A 24,966-nucleotide genomic window follows, 5' to 3' on the forward strand; every position below is an offset into this window, starting at 1 on the left:
ACCACGCAAGCTGTACGATGAATTTATCCAGACGATTATCCAAAGCTTGGAAAACCATCCAAAACTTGAAAACTTCTGCTAAAAGATTGTTAAAGAAATCGCAAAAGCAGAGAATTACAAAGAAAACTGCCGGTCTGTTAGAACTTGCAGCTTTCTTTTCTCTAGCAGACTTGTAAATAACCAAAGTTAACAAAATGAGACTTTCGTAATCACAAACAGGCAAAGAAAAGACTGCTGCTGAGGAAGATATCTTTCTACCTATGCTTAAGACAACTTCAGGTTGAGAGTAGAAGCAAATAAGGTTGTGGAATCACATTTGTAAGTATTCATGTGTATATAAATACATATGTACATATATATATATCTGTATCTCAGTATCAGCAGTGTAAGTCTGTAAAAATATAAAAGGTGTTTTTCAAATATTATAGGCTAAAGGATAGAAGGAGAGGCTGACACTACTACTTAAAGCCAAGGTAAAAGTGTTGACTTGCACATTGTGCATTGCATTTTCCTAGATATGTCAATAGGCAGTTTTACTTTGTGAACTGAATCCCTAATTTCTAAGGTAAGAACACTCTTCCTCCCATATGTATTCGTTCTAGGGAGTGAAAAAACACCAATTAACAAAATGTTCAGGAAATTATGTGTATTCTTTTTCTTTCTCTCTCAGAACACTTTATTTGATAAAGACTGATTTTCTACATCTAAGAGATTAAAAAAAAAAAAAAAAATGAGGTGGTTTCTGAACCAATGCCTTCCAGAATTCTGTCAGCAGCCAAAGGACACTTCTGAATCTCAGTGCTTCCTTCTCAATTTGGAAGAATGTATTCTTTTTTAAATCATTTTAAATTCATATTGTTGCCTACATTATAGAAAGCCTAATGCATTATGTAGTAGATTCTGTTATATATTATTATTCTGTCACACTGTATCAAAAGGGACACTCAGTGTCATGTTAAATCAAATGATGCATTTCAGATGGCCCCAAGTGCCATCTGAAAGCTGCAAGTGTAAGACCATCAATCATTGGTTAAGTCAACAGAAGGTATTTTAAATATGTCATCATTTAATATTATTAAAATCATATTTGCATACAGAACATCATATGGCATATTATTATTTTAAAAATAGATCAATGTCATATAAAGTCATCTACATTCAGTATACGAACATTATAGTTACTCTAATTAACAAGAAATCAAACTTTTGCACTATATGTAAATTGTATTAAACAGCAACAGTATTTTTCACCTCTTACTCCTCAATGTCCTTTATTGTCAGCTACGATACGCTCCAGCCAGAGAAAGAGGAGTACCTACCTTTGCTTCTGCCTCCAAAGGAAAAGAATTTAAACTACTCTCTTGCATTCCAATTGGTAAAGATTAGCACTTCGATGTAAACTTTGTTAAACAGTAATGGTTTTTATATATGTATATAATATATATATATATTTTTTACCTTAAATTAACTCAATCTTGGTTGAATTATTACCAAGTTTCTGTATTTGGTCATGTCAACTCTGTTTGTTGCAATTTCAGGCTTGAAGATATTTTTGGTCAAGTATACAGGATATGTATACTGTTGGAAAAGAGTAAACAAATTTAAACAAAGTACACTTTGCAGAGAATGCAAACTATTTTCTTTTGTTACCAAAGAATTTTAGCATAATGGGTGAACTGTTTTCAGTGAACAGCTATATTTCTTGTTTTACTACTCAAACTTAGTTTTATCCAAAAAACTGAAATTACACACAAAGTCATTGGGCATTATGGAAGTAAAACAAAGTATTACTAACATAGTTCATGTCTGAAAAATAACTGACACATGAAAATTAACGTCATTAACACTGGCAGAACTCTGATGTACTTTACCTCTTCCACTTTCCCCAAGACATTCAGTATAACTCAAGTATACATAAGGCTGGTAAAAACTCGAGGGAAACACTGTAACTATATTTAGCTTCTTCAGATTAGACAAACAGATTTCAGCATATAAAGTTTATGTAAAAAGATTAGCATTTAAATTCTTTTCAAGAAACTCAGGATAATACAAGTTGTCTCAAACAGAGCAGATCACAGAATGCAAAGCATGTGCCTCTAACCACTGTGGGAACCGGACTGAGAACTCAGTCTACTGAATAAACAGAGGATGTTAAATATGGCAGGTGTAACAGTATTTCTCCACTTACAAAATATCCATGCTAAAGGATATCTTCTCCTCTGTTTCCATTACCAGTTTTCAAGCGAGCTGCTATTATAGGCATTAACATGATATATTTGTAGCACAGGTGATGATTTTCGTAAGATTACAGTACATTTAGAAATATCACAGTAATACTGGGTCTCTTTAGAGATTTTTACTTGTACTCATTGTTTTTACTGTTGTGGTCTAGTGAACAATTTCAAATTTCTCCGCTGTTCATACATAAGCTGAAAATATCAACCACCTATATAGAAAAGTAAAGCTGGCCTTTCATTTGTACTCTATTAGATACTAGTATTATAGTTTCAAAACTAGCCTTTGAAATTGGGATACACAGGCTTACACACAGTGCAGCAATTCTTATAAATCCACACTAGAAAAGCAAAACTATAAGCCTGTGCCTCTATGTAAAAGAATATGCTGCTATTTGAACAATAATCATTTCTTGAGGCCTCACATAAAGATGCTCGCTTAAAAACATTGATTTCATACCCAATGTGTTCACAACTGTGCTCTGTCATGTTTGCATTTAATGCATTACAACATGCCTTTTTATATGTTGTAGTAGTATTTAGCCAAACTCCATTTTTCACCATTATCCAATAACTACATTCCCTGGCTGTAATTTGCAATTGTAACAAGCCAAATTTTTGTCAAACATTTTCTGTGATCCTTGCCTTCAAGATTCAACAAAAAACAAAAGAAGAAAAAAAACAACCCCCCTCCCCCAAATACTGGACTGTGCCATAGACATGGTACATTGAATTATGACTTTATTCCTCTGTTACAGAAGATTTTCTAGGTCTGAGAACGAGATCTTTGATAGAGGTAGTGATTTCCTGAAGCTCTTTTCGAATGTTATCTGTTTGCTCCTCCTCTTCTAGGTTATCTGTTGTGTCACCATCTCCCTGTTCAGTTTTCTTACTCTGACTGATCAGTTGTTTCACCACTAATCCTTGGTATTTGACTAAAAGAGAATGTTGATCCTAGGGAAAAAGCAGAACAAAGCAAAGAAATGTCAACATTACGGAAAAGGGATGCAGACAAGCCACGCAGACAAATTAAAGATTTCAAGTTAAAAAAAGCCCTCACATTTCTTGCTAAACAAGATTAATGATACATAAATACATATTTATCCCAATATTTTACTACCTAAACTCTGAGCAAGATAAACGATATCACTTTTAGCTCACTAGAATATAGAAATTGAGCCTTTTATTTTTGAAGAGGTACATCTGCCTTTAAAATTGAGTTATAGAAGTTCATATGCAAACACATTCTAAATGTGAAAAAAGAGGTATAAGAATTTTCAATGGTTTGTAACATTTGATAATGCACAGTTGGCTCCATGGTTAAAGGAAAAAGCTACAGCATTAATGACACACGTAAAATAGCTGAAAATATATTGGTAACACATCCCTGAAACACTAGGCTTGAAATACAATACAGATCAGAGAACTTGTATATTCTGCACATAAAGCAATGGTTACAAAAACACAAAGACGCCAGCCTTACGCAACAGAAATAGTCAATATAAGGCACCATTCTTATATTCTCTCTTACACACACACACACAAACAAAAAGCTATTCCCCCCTTAGAAAGCTGAAAAGGAATACCTCTGGGATCTTGCTACTTAGAAAATTAATGATCTGTGGTACGGATCTTCCTGGTGCATGAAGCATGCAGTGGGTTGAAAATTGAAATAACAAGACGGCTGTCAGGTGCAGAACAAGAGCTGGATCCTCTGTGACTTTCAGCTGTTCAATCAGAGCCTGCCTATGCTGGAATAGGACTTGCCTAAGGAAAAGGAATGTATTATGTAAAAATGTATTTCTCATTCTATCCTATAATAATTCATAATAGGCTCTATCTTTATGTGTTTGAGTTTTCATTAATGTTAATTTTTGAACCTGCCTGATTGACTGGTTTCTTGATGTGAAATTCCAGGTTAAAAAAATGCTAGCACTGATGTAGCTCAAAGATTTTGAAATCCCCCTTGGGAATTTTTGAACCAATATGTTGTAGTATCCAGTCAGTTAAGCAAATCAGCTAAATAAGAACCCTCTCCCTTTTCCCACCATATTAGGGCTACCTGCCTCCGTATTTTCCATATAACCATTTTGGAAAGACAGACAGCCCCTTCTCACAAACACACAGGCATCTACCTATTCTGTGTGATGACTATCAAACAAGCCACCTGACATTTGTGCAGTAACAGTGCTATAGTTCACATAATATACAGAGAATAAATAAAATTAAAAGTACCTTTCCTTCTTTTTGTCCCCTTTTTTCACCATAATATTACAAACATCCGCTGCAGAATCAAGGTAGGAAAGAAAATCTTCTAAACTCTGTTAAAAAATAAGTAAATAAAACAGACTCGGATATAAATATCTGATCTGTGTTAGCAGGTTAAAAACACAAAACAAAAAAAACCCCCCCCAACCCCCAGAAAACAGTCCACAATTTATCATCTAAACAGATGACAGTGAATACATGTGGAATAAACTAGTAAAAAGGAGAGAGAAAAAAGTATTTAATAAAAATAATCTTTGTTCATCTTTCAATAGCTCACATACTGAAACATTAAAACACACTCTGATCCCTAAGTCTTAAAAATAAAATATCAAAGGAGGAATACATGCTCTACAAGTTCTTTAGAAATATTTTTTCTTATGAAACATAAATATAACTTTTTGCATAAAAAAGTAAACTGCCTTCCTTTGTACTTAAATGGTTATGGTCTGAAGCTTTTTTTTTCTTTTTTTTTTCTTTTTTTTTAATATCTAGGATTTTATCTGCTACTGAACACATGCGACAATGATTAGGAGTTCCAACAAGAAAATACAAGCCACTTAATAAAAGCTGAGAATCTGCAGTTTATTCTCATTTGTACATAAAAAATGCACTGGACTCATCTGGAAGCAAAGAGCTAGGTGCCTATCAATATGAAATACAAGATCAGTTTTTTATCTTTAAAATTTGTGCATATGAAAACGTACTTACTTGTACTGACTTACATAAATTCAAATGATGACTTTGGGTTCAGCCTTCACAACAGCAGCAGCAACTTACTATACTATATAAATCAGCTCTTTATTAATATTGTATTGGCAGAAAGGAAAAAGTGAACTCACAGATTCTGAAACACTTTACCTTGCCATTCAGAGAAGTATGGAGTTTAGTTAAAGGACCTTTGGTGTCTTCTGGTAATTTACCCAAAATCTTGGTCCTGACCTATTGTGGGGAAAGAACAGAAATAATGTGTAAAAACTTATCTGTATGAACATTTAAAGAGAAGATAATTAAATATATTTGATGAGCATCATAGATCTACTTGAGATTATTAAAAAGGAACTGGTATCTGCATACCTCACTTGTGATGGCAGAAGAATTTTCTGTTGCCATCATTGAATCAGATGCTAGGAAGTTGAAAATAAGATTTGTAATGTCTGTACAGACAGTCTTCAGCAGATGCTTGGCAAGGTTAGCCTGAGTCTCATCTGTTGAAAGAGAAAATAAATTGTGATTAAAAGCAGGAATGTAGCTTCTTACAGCTATCTGATTTCACAGGAAGGGACATCACAGTGTTTCCCAAGATGCATGCTATAAACCATGGGTAGTACAAGAAAGTCATCTGCATGCATGAAGCTAACATCCATCATTTGCAGTTGCTGGTAGAGCATTCTTCAGTGAAAATAAGCCCTGGTCTGTAAGTTTGTAAATGCATTTGAGCGCACAGTATTTCACAGATGTACCTGTACAAGCAGTAAGGCAGTCACTGCACTAACCACTAACGAATAAACATTGCCATCCATTAAGCATAAAGTACTTAAAGCAAAGGAGTCTAAAGGACAAGCAGTTAAAAAAAAAAAGGCATATCTCATTTTAGAAAAAAAATGAGGTAGCAGAACACATGTACAGGAACAGAGGCTAATGGAAAATAATTCCATTTATTCCAAAACACAGGAACATATTTTTAGTTAACATTTCCTTTTGCTACACGTTTTCCATGGTGAAAATTCTAGAAGAAAGCTGAATACAGCAGAGAATCTTGGAAATATCTACAATATTTTCCTAATACTACTTTTTTTGATTACAAAGTGTACGTTGCTGAAGAGAACCCTCCAATAGAGCAACCCACTACAAAATAAGTCTATACCTATTGGAGAAACCATCCTCGAAGAGCGATTACTAATGTTTCACTATCAAAAGAAAGAAAGAACTGAAAGAAGTGGGGCCTTTTAGGGTTGGGCAATGTTCTATAATCTCATGAGTGAGACAAGTGACAATGAAATAAGCTTTACTTAATTTTACAGACAGTACAAAAACTGGCAGGAGAGGCAAACAGTTTGCAATAAAGGACAAGAACTCACAATCATCTTGACAGAATGAAGATTGTGGGTATTAAATAAAAAAAAGTAATTCAGTAAAGGTGCAAAGTTAGGCACTCCAGCAGTATCTACTGGTTAGAGTTAGGCAATATGAACACATTAAGTTGTTAATCTTTCATAAGCCCTTCTTTGATTCCGAATGTCGATTCTGGAATAAATTCAACATGCTTGATAGGGTAGTTTTTTTAAAGTATATATTTATTGTACCTGTGAAATGTTTTGTTCCCTTTTCAAACAACCGAATGTTATTGTACAAGTTTGAAAATTCTTCCTGCAAGTCCTTCATAGTTTGTCTTCTGCTAACTCCAGAGGAAGATGATGTTGAAGATGTAAACACAGAACGTACAACTTCCTGGTAACTTTTTGTGAGGGGTCTTAGAAAAGGAAAGAAGGGAGAAAAGGGGAGATGCTGAAGTGTAAAACTGCACAAGGCTTTTCCAAATACATCAGTATTGGAGAAAGCTACCTTCATTACACAATAAACGAGTGGGACATCAATGCCACAGGCTGATGAGATAAATGAAAAACATAATTAAAACTACAACAAAACCACTGGGAAATTAATATATTTTTGACGACTGCAAAAGTATAATTGATTACACTATGTATGGTGTGTTTGCCAGAGTTTTAGTTTCATAACAGTTCTTAAATGTGAACAAGATAAAACATTTCCAGAAGTGATGCTATTCACAAACTTTTTCAAAGCTTTGTGGACAAATTTTCAGATGAATGAAAGCTGTAAGACAGGAAGAGTCAAGATGCATTAAAAAAATACTCAGGTCCTTCTAAAGGTTCAGTTACTATTACACTCTAAATGTATCCAAGCTGGGGTCACACATCCTGCTAGCCCCAAACACACACTCCCGTCCTGTCTCTTGCATGAAATGTCTTTTAAAAGAAGTTATTAATCTTTGGTTAGATCAGTTTGCTGGCCTATCTTACTACGCAGTCACACAGGTGCCAGTGGAACATGTACCAGGCACTGTACAGAAAATGAGACTGCAGAAACTCCAACACGGATCAGCATAAGCTTCAGTGGAAATATACCCATGGACCAGAAAACGTTTGTTAACAGAGGACACAAAACCACCTGCTATCAGACAGAAGTATTATTTCTCATTATTGTATCAGCATAGCTTTCTCACATATAAGGATATATGCAATCCGGAGTTGCACAGAGAGTATTACAGTTTACTTCCATCAGAAATATATATATATAATGTATGCATGCAAGAAAACAAAAGTAAGAGAAGATTCATTTGAAAAGAATCACAGACTCTCTTAGCCTAGATTAATTGCTGCAATTACCTTATTAGATGTCGAGCAAGTTCTGCAATAAGCTCCTCAGGGCAATCCTTTATATGGGTCTTTAAAACATCCTGAATTTCTTCTTCTGACAGGAAAGGGAACTCTGGCTGCTTATTCCTGCCTGTAGTGGTCATGAGCAACATTCATTGATGAAACATTCTGTTTAATATTGTTACAATTACTTTGTGGCATGAGGTACAGAAGTGCCTCAAAGTTTAAAACTCCATAAAAGAAATGCATGAACAACTGAAGAAAAAAGAATGACTAAAAGGTAACAAGAGTTAAATTTTATATATAGTTTCTGTTTTGATAATTTAAAAATTATTTTTCTTGCAGACAACTTAGGAAATATACTAGTCCTTGTTGAGAGATTTCAAATTATCTGGTCCCATCCACTAGTTCAGAAATGATGATGATAAACTGTTTTTTTTAATGCCAAACTGAATAGAATTTTATTTATGGGATTTCACAATTTTTTTTTAACCACATTCAGTGAGGTACACTGTCACTTAAGAGAGTCAACTTCAGATGACAATATAAAATTTAAGATGAGATAATCCAAGAATATTGACCCTCATGAGAAGCTGAGTAGTTAGATCAGTATTACACATACAAATTGGTGTATTTATGTTTTGTTTTGGGGAAAAGTATGAAGTTTATCTGGATACTACAGAAAAGGTTTTTACATGTAGGAATGAGCTCAGGATGATAGCTGGGAACCATAAAAGGACAGGCATTCAACGCTCCAGGTGCAGCACAAGAAAGCAGTATTCTGCACAAAAGGTAGCTGAATTAATGGAAATCAGTGATGTTCCCAGTTGTGCCATAGTACTAATGAACTATAAGACCAGACAAGCAGGTGTGGTGGGGTCTTAAATCAGGTTTTTGGAAGGCTGTAATTTATATTTGAATAATTATATCTGATATATTGCAGGATTTTTGGTATTTAAATCTGATGACTGAGTATTTTTTCTGCCAAAGAAATAATTCAAAAGTGAAGTCTATCAAACAGCATTCTTTAAATACTATTCAGCTCAGTCTGGTTATTGCAACATAGAAATATTAACAACAACAACTGTAAATCATGTAAGGCTACACTGAAAAAAAAAGTTTATGCAGTAGCCGAGCAAGCTTGAGAAAAACTTCATTTAAATGCAAATTATATGTATCTTTCAGAGCAGCATCACAGAAAATCAAGATACTACACTTCATAACTTCAAATATCTCATTTAAAAGTATTTGTCTGCATTACTAGAGTCTAGTTATAAAAACAGAAGTACACTCTTTTGGTATTCCATCAAATAATAAAAAATAACATTTAATTGTGATCATGTTTCAGAGATCAGAAATATGCAAAAGCAGTTGATAAAAGCATGCCACTGAGAAGAGGCGAACTGAGAAAATAAATGACAAACTTGTGCTTGTTGTCTGCGATTCTTCATCACTGTCGGCATCCTTTCTTCCTTTCTTTTTTGTTTTCTTAATCTTGATCTCTCTAGCATTACCACCTCCTCCTCCTCTCACGCTTCCACTGCCCTCTAGTGGAGAATTATTTGCTTAGTACATAGTAAAGCAGACTTGACCCCCTCAACCTACAATACACATTTGAGTCTTACAATTATGACAGTTTTATATTTTAAGAAAACCCATACACCCAGTTAAAGCGTCATTTAAGCTAATGTCATTAATAAGCACAAATTCTAATCATATCAAAGGCACATATCATCGAGAAAAAAAGTAAGAAAAAAAAAGAAAAAAGTAAAATCTTTTCTCAGCTTGGGGGGAGGGGGGGTACACGACCAGTATTCACACTGTAAATGGAGATTTTTCTATTGGCTGAAAATAGTGTTTTAATAAGATAGTTCAATGATGCTGAATAATTGAGCTACTCAAAAATATTTTGGATAACATAATTTGGTGCAGCATAAACGTTAAGGGAAATAATCCTACATAGTAAACATTTATCAAAAAATATTCCTGCAAGTTTGCACTCAATTAACTAGAATGCTAATTCCTGTTCAGCTACTCCTAGATGACTGTAAAGCAATGATATGATCCAGTTGACAAACATAACAAATTATTTAGTCCCTAGATGCAGTAATCCATGTACAATGTATTAACACTGTCAACAGCACCTTAAATTTTCAATACAGTTACTCTCCACAGGGTAGCTGCTCTGCTGCTTTTGTTCCCTTCTTTTTTGATTCGGAAGAAATATGAACTCCAGAATAACTGGATCTACACATACACTAAGTCTTGAAAAAATAATTATTTTTATATTCAAATAAATACAAGGCTCAAGGTTTTAAGTAACTATCTTGCGCAACGCTACTGTCATCATTTAAGAAAAGTAAACGAAGGCAAGATGCTACTACTCACGAAGCTGACTGTATCTGCCATGTGCTAGAGATGGACTTCTAAGCACTACTCTGCAGCAACAGCAAACTTTGGCTGCAGTTAGCAGCAGACTGTGTATTTGTGAGACTGGAGTTTGTGATCTCTCCAGAAAAAAAGCTGATATTCTTCACAAGGTTACTTGAAACATGACTGCATTCAGCTGAGCAGATACGAGCTGTTTGTTAACTGTGCAGTACATCAGTTAACTTGAAAACAAGGTCTTTTTATTCTGTACTTCACTGGAATAGCCTCCAGAACAAACTGCAGTCTGCAGTCAAGATCTTATCCACATAGAGATCAAGCAAGAGAGACTGCTTTCAAAAAAGTCTTGATTTCGGACAAAAGGATACATAGAAGGATCATTTCAGGAATTATGCTCTGCATACACTTGATTCTAAGATTTCTTAATAAATCAATAGCATTAACACTTTCTGATGTCAAGATACACTTAAACAGAAGATACTTGCACAGCCACACACATATCTTAAGATGGGCAGCGTGACATCCACCACTTTTGCCATTAGGCAATAACGACACTCAATCTTTAAACCATGATGTAGATCATTTTGAGGTAGTATATCTAACAACCAATACAGAAAATACATGAGGATAGCATTTGCTGATGGTACAGCGTACATTATCTTTGGATGTGAATGTATCTATACACATATGGTATATGCTAAATAGAGTCTTACTCTGCAGAAGGCTAGAAACTGAAGTCATTCTATTTCTGACAGTTCAATTAAAGTTCAAGCTTCTCTGCTTCAGCTATGGCCTAGAAAAGTCTGCTATCTCTTGTGGCAAGAACAAGTTCAGTTTCCATGCCAACTCAGTCATGGCCTTTTAAAGAGCAGAATCTAATGTTTTCTTTTTCTGATGAGTATATTCAATTAAGCTAGATGCAACAGTGCTCTAATTCTGTTACTTTCAATAGTACATATAACTCTATGTGGGTTCAACAAAGATAGCTCAGCTGTGCTGTAGCAATGCAACAGCCATATAAAGTCTTCGTTGGAACTGAAAATATTTTGTCTTAGTAATACTGAGGCTGAACAATATTTTAAAAAATGGAAAGATTTGAAAGAGTTAAAAATACAAATTTATATTCCATCTCAAATTAAAGACTATTCCAAATAGCCACTATGCAAACGGAACAAGGCATAGGATGAATTTTACCGAAAACATACTTAAAAGAAAACTGTATGAAACTCCATATTACTGTTATGCACACAAACCACAGAAAATTGTCTGGCATGAGATTCTCAGAAGAAAGATACAATGTTATCAGAAAAAGAAAATTATCATCATAGCTTACTTTTCAATTCAGACTGAATGACTTTGAAAACAATTTTAAGACTATTATGAAGTCTTTTAATTTTCTTGGACCTTTGAAAAGTGGAGAGAATAATAGATCTAAAGTGTGTAATAAAAATGGTGCAGAGGTGAAGAAGGGCCTGAGCTAACGCTGCCTCAGTCAGTCCATGCAGCACACCTCAATGGAATGTGAACATACCACACCAATTCCGGACACACTAAGACCATATAAATACGGCTGCTGCACTCACACTAATAAATGAAGATAGATTCTCTGCTTCTACAACCAGTTAGCTTGTGCTGGACTAATTCAAGATATCCTTGTGCTACCTACTTGCACTTCTAGATCTGAAGTTAGTTCTCATGGACATAGCTCAGATATATCCATACCTACAATATAATGATGAGAAGCAGTTTGATTATTTTCTGCTTCTGCAATGGACTAGAGGAAACTCATGGACATTAAAATAGATTATGTTTAAAATATTTCCAAGGCTAAACAAAGTTACTCTATTTCCATTTCCCCCAACCCAATGGGTACCAATGGGTACCTTACCTGTTGCTTTCTTTCTTCTTTCATCCTTTTTGTCTTTTTTATTAGCATATGAATTTTCTAAAACAGATGCCTGTTTTAAATCTTCTTCAGTGATTAAATTAACAGGGTTATTTTTCATTTCCTAAAATGAAGATCATTCACTTAATAGCAAAAAGATACACATCAGCAACAAATCTAATATACATTAAATTTCATATATTATATACACATATTCCCTTTTTCATTTTTGTCCATCTTCTGGGGCTTCATTTCAGATGATGTGTCAAGAGTTGGTAACAGCAAACAAAACCTGATAAACTGTACTCCAACACTCAATATATATCACATATAGTTCAACAACAAAGAAGTACCTTTTCAGCTTTCTGTTGCATCAGATCAGAAAACAGATCAATGCAGCTGCTTAGAAATTTCTCACTGACCACAATGGTGTCACCGAAGACTAAACCTGAAGAATGCTTGTTGAAAAATCTCATCACTTGCTGAAGCAAAATACCAGCATCTTCAACTGACAATGAACTGGGCAGAAGAGTCTAAGGTAAAGAAAACCAAAATCATTTACATATGGTAACTGTTCTAGAATGGAGAGACATACTTGTAACGTGCATAAATAGGATCCACAGATATCCCAGTCAATACCTGTTAACTATTCAAAATACATTACACTTCTAAAATTAATTTAATAACTTAAAACTAAACACTATTTTTTATCTTCTAACATCCCAAATGGGTTCATGCAAAGTGATCAACTCTGCTCAGGAATATTAAGACTATTTCTGGAACAAAGCATAGGAACACTTTCAAAATACAACTCAACAGATACAGAAATTCTGTAAAAGAATGGAAGGCCTTCAAAGCCTAAAATTAGGATTTATCCAGGATGAAAAGGCTAATATCCTTCTACTCACTGAAACTATCCTAAGTGTTCAGATATTTTTTTTTCTGAAAAATGCCATAAAAATATATTGTTTGCTAGTAGAACACATTAGCACCAATTTTAAAACAAAGATTTGTCTCAGGTGTCTTGTCAGTCAAATACTGACATGGCCTTAACCTGTTTTTCTTCAGACCACTTCAAAAACGGTCTTTATTTGTTTTTATGATACCTTATTTAAGCTGAATATTCTTTAACAACATGGGAATTATGTTACATATACATGTAACTCCAATAAGATATCATTTGACACAAAAATTTGGCAAAATAAGTAACAGAGCTTACTGCTACATCTATCCAGTTTCCAGAGCTGATGGCTTCCTCTACCGAAGCTTCTACTTGATCCACAATTTCTTGACCAACACAAGCTGCTCTCAGAAATAACAGTTGTGTAGACTTGTATCTTTTTTTAATGTAGCCTGCCGGATCTGGGATGCCAAGTCTGTACAATGCATCAAATTCTGTAACGTAGGTAGAAGTCTGTTAAATTTAAGTATCTTCAAATACATATGGAATCTTAACTGGTAAACTTTCCTGAAAGCAGGAAGAAGAGAACTATAAACAAGTTTTATAAAGAATACAAGTACGTGCAACTTCAAGATGATGATGACCTAAAACTTGGTTCACTGTAAGTTACAGAGGGGGTACAGTTAGACATAGTTAATAGAAACATGAAGATTAATTTATGGACATGACTTGGGTCTAGATTTTGGAAAAGGTTCTTCTTGTGCACTGTATGCTTTGGCTAATGGGACTATTAACAGTTCTGGTTGTAATCTGGATGCCTCATCTGAAACTAACTACCTGGTTCAAACACACCATCTGAAAAGTCCACAATGAGCAGTCTACTTAAGAAATGTTTTCAGCAAAATACAAGTAGCATTTTAACTCTCTTTCTGAGAAAAACAATGTTACTGTTTAGCTATGTGGTTCCTCTTGCTGAAATACAGTTCTTTGTGCTGAAATAACGCACATGACTAAAGCGAGACAGTATTTTAGCACAGAAGAATCAACTACTATATTGATTTTCACTTATTTCTGAGAGACTTCACTCTAGACAGGAGCTATATTACGGTAAGACTAATTACCTAACGCAGTTTTAAAGATATTTTATCCATAACAATCAAAATCAATTACCTAAGTAACCATTCTGCTTGAAAAAGGAATCCACCCAGTTGCTCTGTGTTCTGGCATAGATATCTGGAACAAACACAGCCTTATCCTGTCTCCCACCAACCACAGTGCCTTTTAGACGACCACTGTTAACAAGTTCTTCTAGCACAGCTAAAAGAAAAAAAAATACATGAAGAAACATTTTTCACTTAGATGTAATCATCATTCAAAACATAGCAATTATTTCCCCCTTTTTGTTCCTTCTGTTTTCCTTCACTAGCTGTTTCTCTTTTTATTATTAATTGAAGAAAACTAAAAGTCAAACTACAAGTGTTTTTTCCAGTAAAATATTTATGAGTTCTAGCAATTATTTTAACACTTCTGAGAATGTTTTGATAAAAGCCCTGGAAATTGTACATGTTCCAAAAGAGCAAACACATAGGCAGGATCAAACCATTTTTTATTTAACACTTACCTAGAAAGTTTTAGCTTTTAATTTATAAAATGTAACCATAAAAGTATTTTTCTCTGGCCAGATAATAAAGTATGTGAGCGTTTTATTAATAATGTTTTCTTTCAGTTCCCTGGATGGATGTTAACATGATGAAAAACAGATCTGAACACACTCGAAGATATGAAAAACTGCTACTTAATTCACATAAATATGAGCACATAACATAATGGTCTCTCTTCATGGTTTCCAACAGTCACACTGTTACCAATAATAACCTTCTGATAATGCACAAATATTGCTGGCAAAGAACATGACTAACTTAGTACCAAAGAACTAAGGCTATCTTGATGCTAAATAAGATATTTTAAATCTGCTTAAGGTGCACAGGAATGTCTGATTTGCCTCCTATGTTTCTGCCCTTTTATATACCATCAGATATAATCCAAAACCACCACCCCCAAATAACAAACCAACAAACCAATCAACCAAACAAAAAAACAGTGACATCCACTGTCAAGCTCCGATGCTTCCTACAGTTTTGTTAGTGGCTATTTGCCCTCAGTTAAATTGTGTGGAACATGTTGATACTGTAACCCTGTAACCAAACACAAAATGACATCAAATGTACGGTTCCTTACTTGTAACATACAGGTAGCAATCAACATTTCAACATGGTTTGTACCGTACATGAAGGTTAAGCTCACCTACTCAGGAAAATTTTCCTGAAAATCTGATTCTGAAACAAACACTGTATTCTGTATCATGACATTTTTTTCAGACATGCCCTGTATAAATATGTCTCTGTGTTTTAACATGACTGCAACTAAAGGAGCTGAGTAGCTACTTTACTCAAAAAATGTAAGAGAAAGAACCAACTTAAACAAGACACAGTTTTACCTAATCTAAGACTAGTGCTGGAAATCATATTCTGCCATGTTTCAGTTACCTAGTATAAAATATAGCTTATAAAGCCACTTCCGAAAATAAAACTAGATTTTTATACTTACTAATAGTTTAATCACACTGGAAAACACACCTATCTTTCTTAAACTATACCCAGATAATACAGCTTGGCTCTCTGTTGGCAATGACAGCTTGCTTTTAATTCAAAGTTTTGGGGAAAAAGAGTAAAACTGAAACAGGTATCTCAAATAATTTTGTAGAACAGTAGCAGTGAACTAGTTTTAGCAAAAAGTGAAGAAACAAAGATGCTTTTTTTTAAAAAAATCATTTTAAGTATCAATTCTAAAATCCCAGCACAGAGAAAGCGCTTTCACAGGAAATTTCACAGCCTCTTCTGCGATCATGTCTAGGTAGTCTTTGGTTTTAAAATAAAGCAATAGAACATTTGCAGAACTACAGTAATATCACATTTATATTTAAAGTGACAGAGTAGTTTGTAGCATCCTGTTAGTTCTCCTTCAAAGTCTGAAAAAGACAGTAAGTATCCTGCTAAGCCTGTTCTAGGTCAGATACTTGGGAATGAGGAAAATTTGTGCTTTTATTAGGCTTAATAATTAGTGTTTTAACTTAAATGGTTTCTCCTTTCTAAAATTAGCTAGTGTCTATCAAAACTTGAGGTCATCTTAATATGAACAACAGCATGGCTATGTGATAGACCCAAACACTAGTCTAACACTAGGTGTTGATTAAGTAATTAACTGTTCATAAATCATATAAGCAATATGCTCAACTTACAAATAAAATATTCTCAGAATTTTTTCTGGAAGAGGTACAAAACTGATAAACACTGCTAATAATGATGAGCATAAAAAGTGAAGACTTAGAAAAATATATTTCTCATTATGTTATTTTTATGTTTCTAAAAAGGTATTGCAGAAAATGGACAGAATAAAGTAAAAAAAAATGCTATGGAAGAGAACAAAAAGCTCTTTGAAATTAATGAAACTTTCATGAGAAGAGATGCAAAGCCATTAAAGGATTCTGAAGAGCAGCAGTACTTGGTCAGCCAGAACACAAAATTAATGATGCTTGAAGCAGCAGTTTGAACAGACAGGAGAAGATTCCTGGTAATCAAAGAAAAGCTGCAATATTAGAAGTGAGAAACAATTAAGTCTTGCCTGAAGTTTCAGCAGTTGGGTAGGAAATTGTTATGGATTTCTATTTAAAAGAGAGTTGCAGAAAAGTAAACAGTTTAAGAGTATGCCTTATCTCTCAGCCTATAAAGACGTTTAACTAAGAGCATAACAAAACCTCTGCCTCTGCTATCACAGAGCAAAGCAAATAAACAAAATCCAGAGCAGCTAATGTCATTTGACTACATGAAATCTGTCCCCTTTTCTGTACTTCACTGATAAAACTGTCAGTAGCTAAGGGCAAATAAGAAAACAAATGGCAAAAACAAGTACTATGCTCCTTGGATCATTCTGCCCCCACAGGCATTTCATCAATGCATGTTTCCATTGCTTTAGATACACAGCAGCATCTCTTCAGCAACGGATAGCACAAAAGGTCTAATTCTTCAAGCTAGAGAGAAATACACTGCTCTTCATTTCAGAACTGGTGCTATATACTAAAACGCTTCTTTGAAAGCGTACTTCCAGTGATGAAGAATCCATTAATTAATTAGCAAAAATACAAAACAGTCTGAATGAAACTCACAGTATAGTAAATGTTCCTGAAATCCGTAACGAGTGATCAAGTTACTTACAGGGGTAGGCCTTTGAAAAAAGAAAAACAAAATGATGTAAGTTAATAAACTAGAACTGATATGGACAATCCAGACATGAGACACTGCTCCTGATGGACAAAACTATATCATATTTTAGCCCCAAGGTACTACACTGAACTTTAATACAATCTACAAGGTTTTAAGTCATGATGAAGTTACACATTTTTTAAAACACAGCTACTATAATTATCATACATCAACTTTTGCTGACAAAGAAGGTTTTTAGCTGGCAACTAAGATTTCTTTATAATCAAATGTGGTGGATAGATGCCAATATATAATTGATTGAGGAGCAGCGGAGTGATGGTTAGGATACATACTCTCCAAACAAATTAAAGAACTACTGACTATCATCTTCCTCAGCCAAAAAAACTTTAATATGTATCAGTTATATTTTCCTGGTTCACTTGGTTCCCATTAAAAAAAAAAAAAAAAGTGAGTCTAATGTAACTTCAGTATTTTTGTGAGCATATTCAAAAATGCATAAATTCTTTTCCCCCAAAAAATGAACTATACTTGAAGAAATTCTATCCATAAGTCTTTGTTTTCTTTTATTTCTAATCACAATTGAATTTCATCCATAAAGGCCTATGGGAAAAGTATTTTAATATGTAGTCATAGGTGTTGCAATTTACCGAGTAATTGCAGAGAAGAGACCACGAATGCGCGCTCGATGCCGGGATACAAAGGCTTCTGTATAAATCACCCCACGGTTTTCCTGGTCTAGTTGTCCATGAATAATTTTACCTAGACGCCTGGATAATGCCTGTAAATAAAAGCCATCATGGTAGCTAAAATTGTATTATTAAAAAAAAACCCCAAACCAAAAAGCTAAAAAATACATATTGACTGATCAGAAAATTAGTTCTCCTAAAAAAAAAGACACTATACTCAGAAATGATGATTAAATCTGAAACTAATAGTTAGGTATACTGAGAATGTGTCTTACTACATGTGCATGCATGGCACACTCCAAACTCCAGGGATTCGGCTTCCTTAATAATGCTCTCTTCTATCAGTCTTAAACGGATTGCAATATGTATGTCTAATGAAGAAACAAAATTTTGAGAGAAATCTGTATGGTTTGGAGATGCATAATCAAAACTAGGTAACCTTTGTATTAATTTTGTATGAACCAGTGGCAGGGAAATTCACTGCCCATTTTTTTTTTTAAACAATCAAGATGAAAATTATGAAATGATAAACATGAAAGAAAAAAGTGTAAATAGTTTACAAATGTGCATCCTAGGAAAGTGAACTAAAACACCAAGGCTACCTAGGAAAGAAAAAGAAACTGTACAATAAATTTTATATTCTAGAAGAGGTTTTCTAGAAACTGATCATGCAACAAATAGAGTAGTTCTGTTCATAAATCAAGAGAGCCAAGAGGGATGGGTGTGATACCAAGTCTGACTGCTCACCTAAAACAAACCACAGGATTTCCATTTGAAAAATGTTATCTTCCAAAGAAACATCCAACTTTGACTGAAAGTCACCAAAAGCATGAGACATCTCCACAACCCTTTTAAACACTTACACTCGTTACTCAAAGAGCTAAGTAGTTTTATGTTTCTATTCTGAATATCTGGCTCCAGCTTCTAGAAACTAAATTTATTTTTCCTTTTCTGGATAATCTGAGTCTCTATCATTGTATTTCTACTTCCTAGATAGCTAACAATAGTCTGATGAAGTTAAACCTAAATAATCTTTCTTATACATCAAACAGAGAAATCTTTCGATCTTCTACTCATCTTATGCCTCCTCTTTTCCCAGTAGTCATAAAGACACTGAAGAAATTTTACCCAATACTTAAAAGGTAAATATCAATCCTAATCTGGTAATTGCTGTTACACCACAATCTTTGTGTTTCTAATACTGTTCTGCTTAGAAGGACAACTAATCCATCATAATTGAAGCCGCAGATGTCACAAAGATGTCAAAAAAGGTGAATATTTCTTCACAATCAATTCTACATTTTCTAGGTTGGTGATTTGCATTACCTGTATCAAGAAGTCTCCTGGAAGGTCATACGCCTTACAGAGTTCCGATATTGTCACCTGGCCAGTTTCCTGTAGTTTATCATTTACTTCTTCTCCTAATTGATCTAGGTAACTCCTTATTTGAAACGGGAGAGGGGGGAGAGATTAAGCATGAAACTCAAAATCACCCTGCATTCATCCACAAGTACTTCACATGCAGCATTATTAATTGATCTGGTACTATACTTGTTCCTATTGTATATTTTCAGTAATATACAAAAAGTTATTTTAAATGAATAAAGGAAAACAATGTCAGTGGAAATGTGTGCTTTTAAAAGTTTGCAAATGGGTAGCTAATATTAAAAATGGTTATCTACTTGCTTTTATGAAAGTGTCAAAAAAGAAGAACAGGAAAATATATCAATGAGACTTAGAAAAAGGCTTTAGTAAGCACAGAAGGTGTTATCTTAGAAGAGTCAGGAATTTTACTTTCTTTTCCAAGAATAAATCCTGCAACACTGTTGGTAACAGAGGCAACCCCACAAAACTATTATTTCTGTGGTTGTCAGTGCACTGACTGTCATGAAATAAGTTACTCATACATTTTAGGCTTGTGAGGTGAAGCAAGAGGTAGGTAAAAATGAGAGAATTTGCCTACAGCTAAGACAGTGAGGCTACAGAGCAGATGACATCAAGGTGCTGCACACAAAGATACTGGGTAAGAACAGGAAGTGTCTTAAGTGCAGAACACCAGACAGAGACACTCAATAATGCCTTTGTTCCATGGATCCCTGGGTGTTCTGCTGAGGTAAGCCTAACCGGCCTCACAGAAAAGCGGCACTGATTGCCAAGCAGCCCTCGTGCCAATCAGGAAAAATGTATTTTGCCCCAGAAACCACGAGGGTGGCAATCACTGTTAGCCTGCATTTTAAAAAAATAGAAGAGACATGAATTTTACATGTTGCTTCCAAATGTACTTACTCATCTATAAGCTGTCCCAGCACAAGTTGAACTGTTTTGTCTGATTTAACAATGTCGTTAGCTCTGTTTTCAATGTGCAAGAGGTCCACATTTATTACCTAAAAGACAAACAAAAAAGGAAAAAAAAAAACACGCACGTAGGAAAAAGAAAGAAAAAACTCATTCTTATCACAATTTAAAATTGAAATTAATTCTCAAACATTGAGATACTATATTTGCATATTCATATCTCTCAAAGAAATTTTTTTTTCCTATGATTACATATATATATATATAATAAATCTGTGATTTGGAATAAAACATCAGTGCTTTAGTGGAAAAAGAGAAAGTTTCTGAAATTGTGGCACGGTTAGAAGAAACCTATAAAATAAGAATTTCAAGAAAGCTATGAACAGAAAATATTAAACTGTCTTATAGAAAGGTTTTCTGATTCCAAGTAATTTTGCTAAAGCCAGAAGGGAAATAAGTAACAGAAGAACATTACTGGAGGATAAAGGTTATTGCAGTCAAGAGATTAATGAAGAAAGAGGGAAGACCCAAAGAGGCACGCAGAGTTAATTATGCATGCTCCTGTAGCTTTAAACTTAAACAGGAACTATATATTTCTTATCCATCTGCCCTCCTTAGCTAACAATGGAAAAAACCATCAAGAAAAATTGTGCTTTTTAGTGGTGATTTCAGAGATCTCAGAATATTGTTAAGCATAGAAGAGTGTTCAGTAAGCTCAAGTAAGTTCAAATAAGTTATATTTATCTCTAAATCATAGTAATCATTAATTTATTACTTTGATTTCAGAAATGTTGGATATATGGATGGCTCAAGTAATCTGTGTTATTCTCACAAGAGCTACCAGTTTCTCATACACTCTCTTTTTTAAAAATAACTTAGCTGGAGTCTAACTGATGAGCTCCATATTTATGGTATACATAGTAAAGAAAAATAAACAAAAACTTTTTTATTCCCCCAAACCTACCTGTTGTAAGTCAACAATGTTTACTCGACCTTCAAAAAACAGAAAGTATATACTTTTAGTATACTAAAGTATGTTTGAACAGATTTAGAATACAGCACAGTCCATTATGTATGAAATACTTAAATACTTTTTCATTATTTTTTCATAGATACCTTAAATTAAACCAATTCACTTTTATTATTGTCAAAAGATAGGAAAAGCACAGAAGCAGTCAATGTGAGATATCCCGTATCAACCTGAACTGTGTCCTTGTTGATAACCCAATACAGAAATCCTGGCAGTAAAAATCACTACTTAAACTCCCTTCCAACTGGCCCTCACCTTGCTGCTAATCAAGATTTGACCACTAGTCTGTGAGTATCAAAACAAGAGACTGATAAAGCTTTCTACCCTTGCGTGAAGCTACTATCAAATACCAACAACATTAAATTCAATTCAAGTTATCACAATGATGTGATACAAAATGACTGACACAAACTGAGGTATACTTGGGGTGGTGAGAAACACCATACAGAGAAAACACAGTCAGGGAATTTGCTTTCCAAAACATACATTTACAGGTGAACTTCACAGCACTGTAACTTAAAGTACATTATATTGTCTTCTAACTCAAACCATTAACATGGTAATTTAAAGCATATTTGCTTTGTTATATATTTAAGTTGTAGCTGACAAAGCAGTCAGCTCTGTGGTACGATAGAAGATGTCAGAATCCATCAATGGCAATTTTAAAAATTATTACTACTACTAATGAAAGGAGAACAATTTTGAAATTCTGAGTCAAGGCTGAACATCTGGGCCCAGATTTTCAAAAACACTTAAACATCAAATTGCCTTCAAAAGTTTCTTCTGCCATCTCTATGTCAGAAACTCTATACGGGTGAAAATGAGTCAGATAACATATCCTGATATGTTTACCTAAAAATCAAATATAAATATAAAGTTAAAATAAATTTATAGTAGACAGATAAAGGAGTACGGACACTTTTTGGAACATTAAGGTTCTTGAGTATAACTTTCAAATTCTTTCTGTAGCCTTTGGAATTGATTTCTGAATCTAAAAGAAAGCAAACGCCATACTTACCACCACAAACATGAAGCTCATCCCGGATCTCCCTACTAATTTGTGCTGGAGTGACATACTCTTTTCCATCAAGCGTGTGCACTACTTCCAACTGCTTTTCAGCAATCAATTTAGTGACAATCTCTATACAGTTCCGTTCTGATAGTCTATTAGTAATATAAAGAATAATCCGTTACAGTATATAAGGACTTGCTAACTTCATCTTAAAATTGATGCTTTAAAGAACACTAAACACAGGAAATTCAATGAAGTTTACTTGCCATTGTGTGCAAATTGCTTTTAACGACAAAAAAAACTAATTTCAAGATCCTACTTTTCTCATTCCAAAAAACATGATCCATATACCACCGCTGATGTGAGTCATCCTCTAAAACAATTTCTACTCTTTTCCTGAACAGCTGTCAGCCCATCCTGCAGCACGACTTCACCCCCCTGTCCACCTGAGAACGGCTGTGCTCACATATTTGTAGCCTCTGCTGCTACTATGCTTTCTTATTTAAGTTTAATAAACAGGCAGTCTAGACACCAACCTCCACCGCTCAGCACCCCGAATAAAGAAACAGAGCAGAAAAGCCTCGAAAACACTTGGCAGCTTGGGCACTACTGAATTTAACGGCAAATACACGTACTCTTGTGGACCCTCAAACTCTTGTGGGGCCTCAACCGCCCTTCCGTGGACGGGGAGGGGGCACTACCAGGCTGAGAAGCAGCCGCAGCCCCGGCCGGGCCCCGCGCCGCGGGGGGCTGTGCCGGGCGGCGGGCGCGGCGCGGGGAGGGGAGGCTGCCGGCAGCCCGCGGCGGGGGTGCGCGGCGCGGCGCGGCGCGGCGCGGCGCGGCGCCGCCCCGCTCACCTCTGGGCCACCTCGGCAAACTGCGCCCGCTGGAAATCGGCCGCCAGGCGCCGGATCTCCTCCCAGGCGGCCGCCATCGCCGCCGCGCGCACGCGCGCTACACGTCAACCCCGCCGGGCCAGCGACGGGCGGCGAGCGGGGACAAACCTCCTCGCCGCCTCCGCCGCCGCTGCCGCCGCCGCCGCCTCCCCACAGCGCCGCCTGCAGGCCAGGAGCCGTGGCTCGCTCACCGAGGCCACGCCCCCCCCGTGGGCGGGGCTCGGCGGGGCCTGTCGCTAGGCAACGCCCGGCCGGGCCCCCGCAGGCGCGGGGCCGCGGTTGGGGCGGCCGCGGGAGGTGGCGGCAGTGTTATGGGGAGGTCCCGTCCCTGCTAATCCAAACGCTGAGGGCGTCGTGAGTTCAGGCCCCTCAGATCACGGCCTTTTCAAAGTCAGAAATTTCTGCTCCTCGAGCACAGGGTGTAGATTTTGGTCGTGCCACCGTGTTAACGGCCTTTTCCGCTGTTATCCAAGACTGGCTTGTCTGTGGTAATGGCCGAGGATACCGAACACGGGAGTTTTTGGCGTGAAACAGGAATAGGAGACTGTGAGCTTCCCTGCAAGGGGAACATGGTGCGCGGTGCTGAGGCAGTGAATCCTGTTTATAGCAGGATAAGCATGGGTTTCAGTTCTGTGGCTCATTTTGGTGAGAAACTGGGGGCAGGTTTCATTCAGCATAGGCATCAGACTTAGCAGTTGAAGTCTAGGTAGGCTACGAGGCCTTCATAGATAGTGAGACAGGCACCTCACAGGGTCATTCAGCTCTTTATTAAAATATGCATTTAATACAAGTTAGATTAATTACTCTCTCACAATGCCTGCTTTTCTCCATTGCAAAATAAATCAGCAAGGAAATTTCTTTAGGACCAGATCCTTGATTTAGACATCCATATTTAGGTGGAGTTAACTACTGTTACCTATATTGGGAGAGTAGGAAAAAAGTGGTAATTGTTGGGGGGACTTTTATGACAATTACATAGAAACATAGACTGTCATAAGGAGCATCTGGAAAAAGAAATGGGAACTTGGAACTGGATGCCTCCTACCTAACTACTAACTACACAACTATTCCTACCTAACTGCTTACACACATCTGAAGTACTTTACTTGCCAGCAAGGTCTACAGTCTATGGAGAATCCTGGCTAAAATCAGAATCTCTCTCTGGGTTTGCCAAATTAAGCATCATAGTTAAGATCCTAAAGTTAAATGCAATGATTTGGATCTTCAGTTGTGTATATGTGAGTTGAATTCAAGCCACAACTGCAAAATCTCTGGAAGTAGTAATCTGTACATAAATCTGTTTTTTGTTTGCTAGTCAAGTTTAGAGTTCTTGCGTTTTTCCAGCGTGCAAAGGAGGGGAGATGAATAAACACAAAACAGTTATAAGTGTTTTGGTACTTCAAAACTGTATGTTTGAGTCTGCAATCAAAGAGACTATAAACACCTTCTCTTTGTGGATTTGTGCACATGTGCATAACATGTCCCTGAAGATTTTCTATACCTATTTGTTACTCAGGTAACAACTCAGATATTTTTTTTGCTGTAGAAATCAAGGTTTTATTTAGACAGTTTATAAATTAAGTTTAATCTTGTTAAAAATACAATAACATTAATTTTTACTGTATATGCACATATCTTGCAGTGATCTAATCTTTAACATTATCAGCAGCTGTTTGAGATAAGGGTTTTTTACAAT

At 35.7% G+C, this 24,966-nt stretch overlaps 1 protein-coding gene across 1 annotated transcript; it reads right to left on the reverse strand.

Annotated features, from left to right (window-relative positions):
• Positions 1-1,046: 1,046 nt before the first annotated feature.
• UFL1 (UFM1 specific ligase 1) lies at positions 1,047-23,366 on the reverse strand. Its single transcript, XM_062572728.1, has 19 exons — positions 23,232-23,366; positions 22,381-22,526; positions 21,297-21,325; positions 20,324-20,421; positions 19,364-19,478; positions 17,999-18,129; positions 17,294-17,352; positions 14,242-14,388; positions 13,390-13,565; positions 12,524-12,703; positions 12,174-12,294; positions 9,322-9,444; positions 7,907-8,027; positions 6,806-6,972; positions 5,577-5,707; positions 5,361-5,441; positions 4,470-4,555; positions 3,821-4,001; positions 1,047-3,188 (listed from the first exon to the last, which is right to left on the reverse strand). Exons 1-19 carry the CDS (start codon positions 23,306-23,308, stop codon positions 2,976-2,978), a joined length of 2,382 nt encoding a protein of 793 aa, XP_062428712.1. The 5' UTR covers positions 23,309-23,366; the 3' UTR covers positions 1,047-2,975.
• Positions 23,367-24,966: the final 1,600 nt, after the last annotated feature.

Source organism: Rhea pennata, chromosome 3, assembly GCF_028389875.1.
Source record: "Rhea pennata isolate bPtePen1 chromosome 3, bPtePen1.pri, whole genome shotgun sequence".
Classification (NCBI taxonomy): Eukaryota; Metazoa; Chordata; class Aves; order Rheiformes; family Rheidae; genus Rhea; species Rhea pennata.